This window comes from Physella acuta, unplaced genomic scaffold (assembly GCF_028476545.2).
Source record: "Physella acuta isolate Inbredline_101_S28 unplaced genomic scaffold, ASM2847654v3 ptg000006l, whole genome shotgun sequence".
NCBI lineage: Eukaryota > Metazoa > Mollusca > Gastropoda > Physidae > Physella > Physella acuta.
Window position 1 is genome coordinate 770002 of NW_026731526.1, and position 15334 is coordinate 785335.

The window sequence follows — 15334 nt, forward strand, 5'->3', positions numbered from 1 at the left end:
AATCCATTTTAAATACATAAACTTTTTAAAATAAAATAGAATCTCATAGAAAAAAGTATTGCACACCAAGCGAACGCCGAATAAAGATGTTCATAATGGTGCGAAATATTATTAGTACTTTATAAATTTAGATGCGTTTTTGAGAAATCGGAAATAGCGTAAATTAGTACTTTCCGTCAACGGAAATTACTCAAAATATAACAGAAGGTAGAGAATTAGATCTTTTACTTACATGTGAAATTTCATTTAACTATCTGAAATAGTACTCAAGTTATAGGATTTTTTAAAATTCAAAGTAGAAAAAGTACCACTTCCGGTTATCGGAAATCGCTCAAAAGTTGATACGGATCTAAGATTTTGATAAAATACTTATATATGAAATTTCATCAACCTAGCTGTAACGGTACTCAAGTAATCGTGTTTACACACACACACACACACACAGACACACACACATACACACAGACATACGGACAAGATTGCAAAATTATGTTTTTCCGTATCAGTGAGGTGTAAAACGTCGAGATTTGCAAAAATCTCGATGTTTGTTTTTTTTTGCACGATTACAATACTTTCTCTATACTACGTATATACGAGAAAGTAAAAAAACTATATTGTTTTACGGCATTTTAACAATCCATTTTTTTCTTTCACAAAACAGCAATAAAGTCTCTTTATTTTTCTTAAAATTACGTTAACAAATTCTGAGCACATAAACGTGTGACGTTTTCATCAAACATGGCTTCCTCTGAATTTTTGTTATATGTTTGTGTAAGTGGTTAACTAAGTTGGAGCAAATGCCTTCGACGACTGACCAAACCGTTGCTGGACGACACACGGACCCGATGTTTGCTGGACGGTGAATTGGCCAGCATGAACTGTTGCAGCAAGAAAAAGATGATAAATAACAACGTCTCTAACAGGTCGACGCCTATCTCAGTACGTCTCACTATTGATTCACTTACTTCAGTCCGTCTTACTCTTTGTTTACTTACTTCAGTCAGTCTTACTCTTAATTTACTTACTTCAGTCAGTCTCACTCAGTTTACTTACTTCAGTCCGTCTTACTCTTTGTTTACTTACTTCAGTCCGTCTTACTCTTTGTTTACTTACTTCAGTCAGTCTCACTCTTAGTTTACTTACTTCAGTCAGTCTCACTCTTAGTTTACTTACTTCAGTCCGTCTCACTCTTACTTTACTTACTTCAGTCAGTCTCACTCTTAGTTTACGTACTTCAGTCGGTCTTACTCTTAGTTTACTTAATTAAGTCAGTCTCTCTTAGTTTACTTACTTAAGTCCCTCTCACTTTTAGTTTACTTACTTCAGTCAGTCTCTCTTAGTTTACTTACTTCAGTCCCTCTCACTTTTAGTTTACTTACTTCAGTCCGTCTCTCTTAGTTTACTTACTTCAGTCTGTCTCTCTTAGTTTACTTACTTCAGTCAGCCTCTCTTAGTTTACTTACTTAAGTCCCTCTCCTTTTAGTTTACTTACTTCAGTCAGTCTCATTCTTTTGATTTAACTTACTTACGTTAGTCTCACTACTGATTCGGTACACTAAAACGTGTGACTCTTGGTTCGCCTACGTCTTTAAGTCTCACAATAGGTCTCACTATTAACTCACTTACTTCTGTTTCACTACTGGTTCAGTACTCTAGAAAGTGTGGCTATTGGTTCATTTTCGTCTTAAAGTATCATAATTGATCTCGCTATTAGTTCAGTTACTTCGTCTGGTCTCACTGTTGGCTTATGTATTGATATGTATACACTGCAAGCTGGAGCATGACCCATAGTGAGACCTGAACACGACACCACTTCACCAATAAATAAAAAATACTGAACTTTCCATTTCGCTATTTCGATAACATAGAACCCCTTTCACTTTCTTCTTTGAACTAGGAATGCATAAATTGGTATTAAGAAATCTTTTTTTTTTTATTGAATCACCATTACGATAACTCATCTATTCATCCCTTCTCTCACATCCCCCCCCACCCCCACCCCCACCTTCAGCAAACCACGGTGAACCAGGAGTACTTTGATTTCGTCGAGGCCTGCGGCAACATCGCGGACGAGTCGACGAAGAACACCAACGCCATCGGCCTGCGGAAGCTCCACGCCAACGTCAACCGGTTCTCGGTCTTTGAGGAGGCGCCGCCGTTCATGGAGAAGTATTTCAATGTCGTGGAGGAGACGTACCAGGCCCTGCAAACCAGCAACACGGTATGTGAGGGGGGGGGGAGGTGGAGGGGGGGGGGTCAGAGGAGACGTACCAGGTCCTGTAGACAAGCAACACGGTATGTGGGGGGAGGTGGAGGTGGAGGTGGGGTCAAAGGAGACGTACCTCGTCCTGTAGACAAGCAACACGGTATGTGGGGGGGGTGGAGGTGGGGTCAAAGGAGACATACCAGGTCCTGTAGACAAGCAACACGGTATGTGGGGGGGGGGGAAGTGGAGGTGGGGTTAAAGGAGACATACCAGGTCCTGTAGACAAGCAACACGGTATGTGGGGGGGGGGGTGGAGGTGGGGTCAAAGGAGACATACCAGGTCCTGTAGACAAGCAACACGGTATGTGGGGGGGGGGGGGGGGAAGTGGAGGTGGGGTCATAGGAGACATACCAGGTCATGTAGACAAGCAACACGGTATGTGGGGAGGTGGAGGTGGAGGTGGGGTCAAAGGAGACGTACCTCGTCCTGTAGACAAGCAACACGGTATGTGGGGGGGGGGGTGGAGGTGGGGTCAAAGGAGACATACCAGGTCCTGTAGACAAGCAACACGGTATGTGGGGGGGGGGGAAGTGGAGGTGGGGTTAAAGGAGACATACCAGGTCCTGTAGACAAGCAACACGGTATGTGGGGGGGGGGGGGGTGGAGGTGGGGTCAAAGGAGACATACCAGGTCCTGTAGACAAGCAACACGGTATGTGGGGGGGGGGAAGTGGAGGTGGGGTCAAAGGAGACATACCAGGTCATGTAGACAAGCAACACGGTATGTGGGGAGGTGGAGGTGGAGGTGGGGTCAAAGGAGACGTACCTCGTCCTGTAGACAAGCAACACGGTAGGTGGGTGGGGGGGTGGAGGTGGGGTCAAAGGAGACATACCAGGTCCTGTAGACAAGCAACACGGTATGTGGGGGGGTGGAGGTGGGGTTAAAGGAGACATACCAGGTCCTGTAGACAAGCAACACGGTATGTGGGGGGGGGGGGAAGTGGAGGTGGGGTCAAAGGAGACATACCAGGTCCTGTAGACAAGCAACACGGTATGTGGGGGGGGGGGGGAAGTGGAGGTGGGGTCAAAGGAGACATACCAGGTCCTGTAGACAAGCAACACGGTATGGGGGAGGGGGGAGGTGGAGGTGGGGTTAAAGGAGACATACCAGGTCCTGTAGACAAGCAACACGGTATGGGGGGAGGTGGAGGTGGGGTCAGAGGAGACATACCTGGTCATGTAGACCAGCAACACGGTATGGGGGAGGGATGGAGGGGATGTTGGAGGATACCTGTCCCTCAGACCAGGGGGAGGGGGTAGAGGTGGGGGTCAAAGGAGACATACCTGGCCCTGTAGACCAGCAACACGGTTGGGGGGGGGGGGGTTGCTTGTTATAACGTGGCATTTGCTGGGGTGGAATCGGTCGCTGTTTATTAACAACCTGTCTCCTGTAGTTTTTCTTAAATATTTATTTTTTGTGTGTATCAAATTTGATAAAATCTGTTCCTGTAGTTTCTCTAATATATTTATTTCTTGTGTGTATCATAATTTGATAAAATCTGTTTCCTGTAGTTTCTCTAATATATTTATTTCTTGTGTGTATCATACTTTGATAAAATCTGTTTCCTGTCGTTTCTCTAATATATTTATTTCTTGTGTGTATCATACTTTGATAAAAATCTGTCTCAAATTCAGGTCGGTATTTGGAAGACTTATGTAAGTAGCCACAATAACTTTTCATAGTTTTTTTTTTTTTTTAAGTTTTCTTGTTTTAAACTTTTTTTTATTTTGGACCGCTAATAGCATTAAATATTGTATGTATTAACACAAACAAATAGGCTTTATATCATACTACAAAATATATTATGTAAAATATGCTATCGATCAATGCAATACATATATTTTGCCGCCTAGTTCAAATCTAGTGCTAACGCAGATCTACACTAAAGCCGTCAATGATTGCAGAAAGCATGCGCTCATAAACTTATCATTATATATCCGTTTAGTAAGATTTCAAAATGCTGCAACAATCGTCCCACTACCAGTGTCAATTTGTTAGTTCCTAACTCATATGTTTGTGTATTTTGTCCTGTCCTAACTCATATGTTTGTGTATTTTGTCCTGTCCTAACTCATATGTTTGTGTATCTTGTCCTGTCCTAACTCATATGTTTATGTATTTTGTCCTGTCCTAACTCATATGTTTGTGTATTTTGTCCTGTCCTAACTCATATGTTTGTGTATCTTGTCCTGTCCTAACTCATATGTTTGTGTATCTTGTCCTGTCCTAACTCATATGTTTGTGTATCTTGTCCTGTCCTAACTCATATGTTTGTGTATCTTGTCCTGTCCTAACTCATATGTTTGTGTATCTTGTCCTGTCCTAACTCATATGTTTGTGTATCTTGTCCTGTCCTAACTCATATGTTTGTGTATCTTGTCCTGTCCTAACTCATATGTTTGTGTATCTTGTCCTGTAGTGTCCGGCTGACTTCCAAATGGTCAAGATCAACATTGCAAGAGGTAGCACTTGTAAGGTCAGTTGGTCATTTGCACTGTACGGTTAGAAGGTCCTTAGTTCATTTAAGGTCAGTTGGTCATTTGCACTGTACGGTTAGAAGGTCCTTAGTTCATTAAAGGTCAGTTGGTCATTTGCACTGTACGGTTAGAAGGTCCTTAGTTCATTTAAGGTCAGTTGGTCATTTGCACTGTTCGGTTAGAAGGTCCTTAGTTCATTAAAGGTCAGTTGGTCATTTGCACTGTTCGATTAGAAGGTCCTTAGTTCATTTAAGGTCAGTTGGTCATTTGCACTGTACGGTTAGAAGGTCCTTAGTTCATTTAAGGTCAGTTGGTCATTTGCAATGTTCGGTTAGAAGGTCCTTAGTTCATTTAAGGTCAGTTGGTCATTTGCACTGTACGGTTAGAAGGTCCTTAGTTCATTTAAGGTCAGTTGGTCATTTGCACTGTTCGGTTAGAAGGTCCTTAGTTCATTTAAGGTCAGTTGGTCATTTGCACTGTTCGGTTAGAAGGTCCTTAGTTCATTTAAGGTCAGTTGGTCATTTGCACTGTACGGTTAGAAGGTCCTTAGTTCATTTAAGGTCAGTTGGTCATTTGCACTGTACGGTTAGAAGGTCCTTATTTCATTTAAGGTCAGTTGGTCATTTGCACTGTTCGGTTAGAAGGTCCTTAGTTCATTTAAGGTCAGTTGGTCATTTGCACTGTTCGGTTAGAAGGTCCTTAGTTCACTTAAGGTCAGTTGGTCATTTGCACTGTACGGTTAGAAGACCCTTAGTTCATTTAAGGTCAATTGGTCATTTGCACTGTACGTTTAGAAGGTTCTTAGTTCATTTAAGGTCAGTTGGTCATTACCACTGAACGTGCAGTATGTCAATAGCACTTGGGAGGTCAGTTGATCATTAGCTATGTAAGATCAGTTGTTTAATAGCACTAGCAAGGTCAGTAGTTCACTCGCACTAGTAAGTACATTATCACTTAACGGATATATAGGTCATTGACATAAATTGTCTACACACTCCCAGATTCACCTAGTCATGCATAAAAAATCCGGGTTCATTGGGGTACTGAAGGTCATGCCCCCTAACAAAATGGCGGAGGCGAGAACTGAACTGAATGTGCTGACCATGGCGAGGGAAAACCCGTTTATAATCCGGCTCATGGACGGCTTCTTGTGTGAAGTTAGTGCAAGTACAAAGTAGTCTATTTATAGTACAGAGTAGTCTATTTATAGAACAGAGTAGTCTATTTATAGTACAGAGTGGTCTATTTATAGTACAGAGTAGTCTATTTATAGTACAGAATAGACTATTTATTGTACAGAGTAGTCTATTTAAGGTACAGAGTAGTCTATTTTAATACAGAGTAGTCTATTTATATTTCAGAGTAGTCTATTTATAGTACTATATTGTTTATTTATATTTATTACAAACGTATATATTAATATATTTTTATGGTGGACATATAGTGTAACCCAGTTCTTTATAATGTACCGTAGTTGATTTATTACTTCACGCTTTTATCTCTCTTCATTATTTATGCCTAAAGCATCGTCCGCGATGTCTTTGTGGAAACGCCCCAACGAAATTTCAACCACTTCTACAGAACCTATTTCATTCAGATTCGACAAATAGGTCATGGGCGTACATTGACAATCGGGGTTTGACCTACTTGTCGAATTCGAATCGAGTTTAACATAATTAGATGTCTATTTGGTTTTTAATGAAAAGACTCCTATTTAAACTGCTGTTACGCTGTTCCACATATAATAGAGATGTTCAATCTGTGCCCAAGTGGTTTTGGTCATTTGATTTTTTTTAATACGTAAAATTTATGGAAAACAGCTTATTTCAACGGACGTAGAGTAAAAAACTTTATAAAATAATTAAAAGTTCTTTTTAAACATTTTGTAATTTACTGACTTGACCTTTTTAAAAGCTATCTAATTATTATGTAGTTTAATAACTTTCCCGTATGTGTAATTATTTAGTAAGTTCCAAACTTGCCCATATTAACTTGTTGTAAGTATTTTGTCAATTCCTAACTTGCACACATTAACTTTTTGTAAGTATTTTGTCATTTCCTAACTTGCACACATTAACATATTGTAAGTATTTCGTTAATTCCTAACTTGCCCATATTAACTTATTGTAATATTTTGTCAATTCTTAACTTGCCCATATTAACTTTTTGTAATATTTTGTCAATTCTTAACTTGCCCATATTAACTTTTTGTAAGTATTTTGTCAATTCCTAACTTGCCCATATTAACTTTTTGTAAGTATTTCGTTAATTCCTAACTTGCCCATATTAACTTTTTGTAAGTATTTTGTTAATTCCTAACTTACCCATATTAACTTTTCTAAATTGTTTCTGTATTTTATTTACTTGCCAAAACATGGAAGAACTACTACCTGTTTCTTGAGTACGCGCCGTTCCGCACTATTGATCACCTCACCCAGGCAGTCCGTGGACTAGGCAGTGACGGATCGAGGTGGGTTTTGTTGTGGGGGGGGGGTCGTGTGGGGATCGGTGGGTTTGTGGGGGGAGCTTGGTTGGTATGTTGGGTGGCCTTGGGGTATCGGTGGGTTTGTTGGAGATCGTAGGGACTAGTGGCTTTGTAGATATCAGCATATTACTAGTTAGCCACCCTCCCCCTCCAATTACAGCAATGTTAATAATGAAAAAAATCGAAACCGTTTTATACTTTTTACATGACAAAAATTCTGGGCAATTTCACATTTCTAATTTGTATGGTAATGATGATCATTTATTTACACAAAAAAATGATCATCGTCACGTAAATTAAAACTAAGATTATAATAATTAAGTATCGGTAAATAATAAAATTATATATATATATATATATATATATATATATATATATATATATATATATATATATATATATATATATATATACTATATGTGTGTATACATATGAATATATGTGTATTATTTGTTTAGACTCTATGCACTAGAGGTGATATGTGCCCTACAGTTTCTTCACGAACGGCGAATCATCCATAGGTGAGTACTCTTTGATCAATACACGCACTATGGCGCCATGATAACATACCCAAACTTTAAACCAGTCCCCATTGTTGAAGTTATATCTCCTGTTGTCACTTCTCTATCTCTTCCTTCCTCCTCTCTCTCTCTCCATCCACAGGGATGTCAAGCCGGAGAACGTACTCATCCTCTTGTCTGGTCACGTGGCGCTCTCTGACCTGGGCTCCTCCATTATGCTCGAGGGTAACACGATATTGAACAGACCATGTGGGACTTACGTCACCCGGCCGCCGGAAGTGGGTGAACTTTGGACGGTCATGCTGTTACATCGAATTATTCTATTTGCAGAATATATATATATATATATATATATATATATATATATATATATATATATATATATATATATATATATATATATATGTATGTATACACATGTGTATAAATATTAATATAAATATATATAATTTGTTTTTAATAAATGTGGAAGAAAGTGCGATTTAAGGAATCATAGAGAATATTTTTTTTTTAAATTATCGATATTAATTTATAAAGTATCTTGATGATGTATCGATACCAAGCTGCCAAAAATATTGACACAGTATCGATATCTCTTTGTCAAACATCTCGATACTACTCAGTTAACAGCCGATGCCACATTTTCTATACATCTCGCGTTTTTTAGCCAGGTACTCTATCATTGTAAATGACATGAACTTATGGATGTTCAATGTTTCTACCCATCAGGTATGGAACAAACAGTCCTACAGTACGCCAGTTGACATATGGGAGCTGGGCATGAGCCTGTTCAACATGATCGCTAATTCGGTAATTGTAAAATAATGCAGTAAAGGGCCATCCATAAATGACGTCAAGCTTTTTTAACGATTTTTAACTCTCCCCTCCGTCACACATCGTCACAAAAAGCCAGACCCCTCCCTAAAAATGACGTCACACCTTAGCCTACAACCCCCCCCCCCCCTCCTCAAAATTGCAGTTCAATTTTTTTTTAAACATCGATATTTTTTTTCAAAATCTTGTCTGAACTCTGTCTACATAAAGTATTTTAATCAATTCCTATTAAAACAGTTTTCTAAAGCGCGAAAAAACTGCTAAAACTCGTTTTATAACATTGCTTTTTTATAATGCAAAAGGGTGACGTCACATCATCTGAACCCCCTCCCCCTCATCACATACAGTCACAAAATACGCCCCCCCCCCTCGTGTGACGTTATTTATGGAAGACCCCTAAAAGTAAAATAATTTTGTTGATTGTACTACTTGATGGTCGGCAAGAACATAGATTACACTTCCCCACCCCCAATGTATCAAGCTGCTAGTTCACGATACCCAACATACTAACCCTACCTTTACAGTGTTTCAATCTTAACTTTATTCCTTAAACTTAACCTCATCAGTGGCCGATCGTGCACCCCAACAAAGAGAAACAGATCGCCTTAGTGACCAACGGAAAAATCGTCTTCACGGAAGTCTTCAAAGAGCAAGCCACTGACATCATTTCCCAGGTCATTGAGTGCTCTGTTGTTGGTTTCAGTTGAATTTTCTTTTTCTTTTTAGTTAATGGATATTTATATATACATGAAGCTTTGAACCGTCAAATCAAGAAAACGGTTATTTATTTTTTGCAAAATTTGAAAAACTTTTTTATGCTATAGATGTTTGAGATATTACAGAGACTAGAAGACGAGTTTTTATGCAGGTATATCGAGGACCCCTAATGAAATTTTTTTAAATTCAAAAAAAATTAAAACAGTCCATTTTCATCTTATTTTGAACTATAAGGCGACATGTCCAATGTTTAACACACCTTTTGTAAATTAGCTGTACAATATTTGCCGATTTACCTATGCATTTTGTAAACAGTAAAACTGATTCCCCCCCCCCCACCCTCCCCTCCCCAGATGCTACAAGTAGACCCCTCTAAAAGACCCACCTGTACGGAGCTACTGCGACACGAATATTTTGAATCTCTAAGAGAGCCGTACGCCCCACCATATACACGTAAGTCTCATTAACCCTCTCACTGCCGTACGCCCCACCATACACACGTAAGTCTCATTAACCCTCTCACTGCCGTACGCCCCACCATACACACGTAAGTCTCATTAACCCTCTCACTGCCGTACGCCCCACCATACACACGTAAGTCTCATTAACCCTCTCACTGCCGTACGCATACACACGTAAGTCTGTGTTAACCCTCTCACTGCCGTACGCCCCACCATACACACGTAAGTCTCATTAACCCTCTCACTGCCGTACGCATACACACGTAAGTCTGTGTTAACCCTCTCACTGCCGTACGCCCCACCATACACACGTAAGTCTCATTAACCCTCTCACTGCCGTACGCCCCACCATACACACGTAAGTCTCATTAACCCTCTCACTGCCGTACGCCCCACCATAAACACGTAAGTCTCATTAACCCTCTCACTGCCGTACGCATACACACGTAAGTCTGTGTTAACCCTCTCACTGCCGTACGCCCCACCATACACACGTAAGTCTCATTAACCCTCTCACTGCCGTACGCCCCACCATACACACGTAAGTCTGTGTTAACCCTCTCACTGCCGTACGCCCCACCTTACACACGTAAGTCTCATTAACCCTCTCACTGCCGTACGCCCCACCTTACACACGTAAGTCTCATTAACCCTCTCACTGCCGTACGCCCCACCATACACACGTAAGTCTCATTAACCCTCTCACTGCCGTACGCCCCACCATACACACGTAAGTCTCATTAACCCTCTCACTGCCGTACGCATACACACGTAAGTCTCATTAACCCTCTCACTGCCGTACGCCACACCATACACACGTAAGTCTCATTAACCCTCTCACTGCCGTACGCCCCACCATACACACGTAAGTCTGTGTTAACCCTCTCACTGCCGTACGCCCCACCATACACACGTAAGTCTCATTAACCCTCTCACTGCCGTACGCCCCACCTTACACACGTAAGTCTCATTAACCCTCTCACTGCCGTACGCCCCACCATACACACGTAAGTCTCATTAACCCTCTCACTGCCGTACGCATACACACGTAAGTCTCATTAACCCTCTCACTGCCGTACGCCCCACCATACACACGTAAGTCTCATTAACCCTCTCACTGCCGTACGCCCCACCATACACACGTAAGTCTCATTAACCCTCTCACTGCCGTACGCCCCACCATACACACGTAAGTCTCATTAACCCTCTCACTGCCGTACGCCCCACCATACACACGTAAGTCTCATTAACCCTCTCACTGCCGTACGCATACACACGTAAGTCTGTGTTAACCCTCTCACTGCCGTACGCCCCACCATACACACGTAAGTCTCATTAACCCTCTCACTGCCGTACGCCCCACCATACACACGTAAGTCTCATTAACCATCTCACTGCCGTACGCCCCACCATAAACACGTAAGTCTCATTAACCCTCTCACTGCCGTACGCATACACACGTAAGTCTGTGTTAACCCTCTCACTGCCGTACGCCCCACCATACACACGTAAGTCTCATTAACCCTCTCACTGCCGTACGCCCCACCATACACACGTAAGTCTGTGTTAACCCTCTCACTGCCGTACGCCCCACCATACACACGTAAGTCTCATTAACCCTCTCACTGCCGTACGCATACACACGTAAGTCTTTGTTAACCCTCTCACTGCCGCACACCCCACCATATACACGTAAAGTCTCATTAACCCTCTCACTGCCGTACGCCCCACCATACACACGTAAGTCTCATTAACCCTCTCACTACTATAAGCCCCACCATACGCTTCTAATTCTATGTTAAACCTCCCGCTCCTAACACCCCACCATACAAGCGCAAGTCTCTGTTAACTCTCTTACTGCTGTGTTGTTTCTTATCTGACCATTCAATATTTGATCATACAAGGTACATAATATTTGAAATGTTCATATAAATTAATTGGATTAAGTCAGCCACATTATAAATGTTTTTAGCATCGATACATAAAATTACGTAAAATACGATCACACATATATCTATATATATAATTCTCTTCTTTGAGACGCTAGAAAACAAGCTGTAAGCGCGCTCCCTACCACCCCCACCCCTACATGGTCTGGTGAGCTGTGGTTCACGCTAAATGTTTTCATTCGTAGAGCAGGGTTTGGAGGCGGCTATTAGGGGCAGATAAGTTAGATCTAAATAGCGGCGTATGATATGCCGCGGGTCGGCTCGTATTATATAATATACGAGCCGACCCGCGGCATATCATACACCGCTATTATGTTGTTTTATTTTCTACTTTTCAGTAATTCATAATTTGTGAATTCGACAGTACCAATGCTGCCACTGAAAATATTTGCTTTAAAACACTATCAGTAGGTCGTTAAGGACGATACTACTCCCACCCTCCTTTCCCCCAACCCCTACCCTACACCCTCCCCCCCCCCCCCCCCCGTGAAAGCAGCCTCCTCTTAGTTACCGCCCCTAAGTTTAAAATCGTTTCAAACTAAATTATCTGCCCCTAATAGCCGTCACTTAACCCGAATGTAAACATTTAGCTTGAACCACAGCTCACCAGACCATGTAGGGGTGGGGTGGTAGGGAGCGCGCTTACAGCTTGTTTTCTAGCGTCTCCAAGAAGAGAATTATATATATACGAGCCGACCCGCGGCATATCATATGCCGCTATTTAGTTGTTTTATTTTCTAATTTTCAGTAATTCATAATTTGTGAATTCGACAGTACCAATGCTGCCACTGAAAATATTGGCTTTAAAACACTATCAGTAGGTCGTTAAGAACGATAATATCCCCACCCTCCTTTCCCCCAACCCCTACCCCCACCCTCCTTTCCCCCAACCCCTACCATACCCCCCCCCTTCCCCGTGAAAGCAGCCTCTTCTTAGTTACCTCCCCTAAGTTTGAAAATCGTTTCAAACTAAATTATCTGCCCCTAATAGCCGTCACTGAACCCGGCTCTACGAATGTAAACATTTAGCGTGAACCACAGCTCACCAGACCATGTAGGGGTGGGATGGTAGGGAGCGCGCTTACAGCTTGTTTTCTAGCGTCTCACAGAAGAGAATTATATATATAGATTTATATATATATATATATATATATATATATATATATATATATATATATATATATATATATATATATATATATATATATATATATATATATATATATATATATATATATGATTGTTGTATATTTTACACATCTATACGATTGTATTGATGTGCTTGTATCCTACAACAGCAAGCCAGCTGTTTTCTATATTTGATTACGGCGACGAAGGCAGGGTCATCCAAGAGCTAATATCTAAAATAGAAAAGAAGAGCAGCTTCTAGTGTGAGTATCTTGGGAGTCTTTAGCCGGTGGCTCAAACCTGTGGTACCTCGTCTTGTCACTGTCTGGCCAAGGATGATGATGCAAGTTTTCAATTAATTATTTCAAATTGTTGATTAGTAAAGTTGTCCTCGCTAAATAAATAACATGAAATCGACCTACAAGGAGTTGTTCACGGGTTGTTTTGCTGTGTAGCTCGACCACTGAGGTGTAATGATGTGCTATAATTCATGTATATGGTACCATGTCAAAACGGCCCGTGACAAAATGACTCAGACAAACCTGCACCACCACTATGGTACACTAATGTATTTTTGTTTGCTAATGCTAGTTTTCCCATTGTGTGTTGTTGACATGTGTATGTAGAAATCTTCCTTGTATGTTCTATATGTGAAGTCATTATGTTACTGTGTACATCTTCAACTGACCACTGGCACTTCAGTGACAGCCCAGAATTTTTTCCATTGACGGTATTATGACAAGACGCATTGGAGCACACTCAGTTATAATGTAATCTCAGCCTCATTTGGAATAAGGTTAACACGAATGGGCTATTTGCCGGTCACAACATCACGTAACACAAATAAGGCTTACCTGCCTTTCTCATTAACTAATTAGCTCTTAAAATAATTAATTATGTTAAACCAAAGTAACTACGAAATTATAAAAACAAACTCGCAATCTGTGTAAAACAATGTCAATATTTTTATCAAACAAAGTATTGCCATACGGAATGGTATTTCTTGAAATGCGATAACTTTTTATAGGATTATTGCCCTTTGTACTAGCGACACTTATAAAATTTCCTGCCATCAATAAATTATAACAAATGTTACTATATACAAATGTCAGTCTAAACAGATGTCAGTGTGTGTAGATGCCAAAATGTATAGATGTCAGTATATACAGTTGACGTCTTCACTCTCCATGATGGGAACCCGATTTTTTTTCTTGGTCGGCGCGAAATTTAAAATATCGGGTTGGCTGGTGTCGTTAGGCACCACTTGGTCCTCGGGCACAAACCCGTCACTGTCCGCACCAGAGTCGTCCCCCTTGTCCTGAACACTCTCCTGACTCTGGTACCCGCCGTTAACGATGCCATTTTTCGCGGAGGCCCCGACTCCATTGGATTGTTTTGTCTTTTTGGCACTGTGGAATTTAATCCCGAGAATTTTTCTTTTTTGTTTCCCGTTAGCGGACTCGCTGGAGACGGACCTTTCAGTTTTTGGCGGTTTCGCGTGTCCGTTTTCGGTAACTGGTCGCGTTGGTACATTACTTCCGGTTTGGTTGGAGTTTTCAGCCGTCGGTGTGATTTGCGCGTTGCGGTTGTTTTCGAAGGCCACGTGGCGCTGCGTTGTTGAGGAAGTCCGGGGCGTGTACTTCAAGGTCATCGAGGACTTCCGGCCCTCGTTGTGAACCACGACCTGGACCTCGTTTGAGTCCGTTACGTCATCCGGTACGAACCCCGCATTGACGTGTCCGTTTTCGGGGCTCTGAGACCCGGAAGGCGCCGGGACTTCTAATTCGAAATCCGAGCTGCGTCTGGAACTGGAGTCGTCGTGTAGCCCCTGAATGGTGGCGCTTAAACGCCGCAAGAAACTTTTCTTCTTGAACCCCGGCGGGGGTTCGTCAGACTCAAGCTCATACGAGTCGGGGACGTCTAAATGATCCACGCTTGGATCACTGTGAAAAACGTCATCGGAAGTGACGTAGTCTTTCTGCCGGTGCATGATGAAATCGTCTTCGAGGTCTTCTAGAATGTCCTCTGGGATGATGTCGAAGCTGGGCACGACAATATCCGAGACGTGCCGAACTTTCTCGACGTATTCAATGGTCGACTGACTGCGCATGGGCAGAGGTCTGTTTGTGTCGCGCCGGGCCGGGCTGGCGTAGGGCATATGCCCGTCAGACAGGGACCGGGGCAGGGCAGGGGCACGGTTGTAGGGCCGCGTGGTCAAGCTGGACATGTCTATGGAGACGGGGCGGGTGTGGTAGAGCTGGGTGGCCTTGCATGCACGCAGGTACTCGGTGCTCATCACCTTGCTCACCTCCAAGGTCAGCCCGTCCTCGTCCCGCCTCCACCCCATCTGCGCCTCCTTGATGACGTCAGCAAGCTCCACGTGATCAAACGAGAGGCGCTCCTGTCAGAAATTGAAAAATGTAACTTCACTATCTGTCAAATTATTTTAAAACTTCAACCTCAGAATTTTTTTAAATTATGATAAAAGTTTTAGCT

The 15334-nt window shown here is 41.9% G+C and overlaps 2 protein-coding genes across 7 annotated transcripts in view; one reads left to right on the plus strand and one right to left on the minus strand.

Annotated features, from left to right (window-relative positions):
- Positions 1-716: 716 nt before the first annotated feature.
- On the plus strand, positions 717-13250 carry LOC131937465 (uncharacterized). Its single transcript, XM_059294969.1, has 12 exons — positions 717-939; positions 2012-2221; positions 3902-3922; positions 4686-4742; positions 5745-5900; positions 7125-7213; positions 7687-7749; positions 7892-8027; positions 8479-8559; positions 9150-9257; positions 9654-9753; positions 13009-13250. Exons 1-12 carry the CDS (start codon positions 874-876, stop codon positions 13098-13100), a joined length of 1179 nt encoding a protein of 392 aa, XP_059150952.1. The 5' UTR covers positions 717-873; the 3' UTR covers positions 13101-13250.
- Positions 13251-13785: 535 nt separating this feature from the next.
- Positions 13786-15334, minus strand: part of LOC131941910 (uncharacterized) — a 52881-nt gene continuing 51332 nt past the window's right edge. For all 6 annotated transcript variants that reach the window (XM_059301799.1, XM_059301940.1, XM_059301714.1 and 3 more), the window contains exon 9: positions 13786-15239. In XM_059301799.1, the coding sequence (XP_059157782.1) occupies positions 13995-15239 (1245 nt within the window). In that variant the 3' untranslated portion in view covers positions 13786-13994. The remainder of the gene's footprint in view (positions 15240-15334) is intronic.

What these genes read in the sequence shown, in the direction of transcription:
- LOC131937465 (XM_059294969.1), top strand. Translation starts at nt 874, where the DNA reads ATGAACTGTTGCAGCAAGAAAAAGATGATAAATAACAACGTCTCTAAC. An exon ending in CTAGGCAGTGACGGATCGAG is followed by an intron (nt 7,214 to 7,686) that starts GTGGGTTTTGTT and finishes TTATTTGTTTAG; the next exon opens with ACTCTATGCACTAGAGGTGA. An exon ending in GTACGCCCCACCATATACAC is followed by an intron (nt 9,754 to 13,008) that starts GTAAGTCTCATT and finishes ATCCTACAACAG; the next exon opens with CAAGCCAGCTGTTTTCTATA.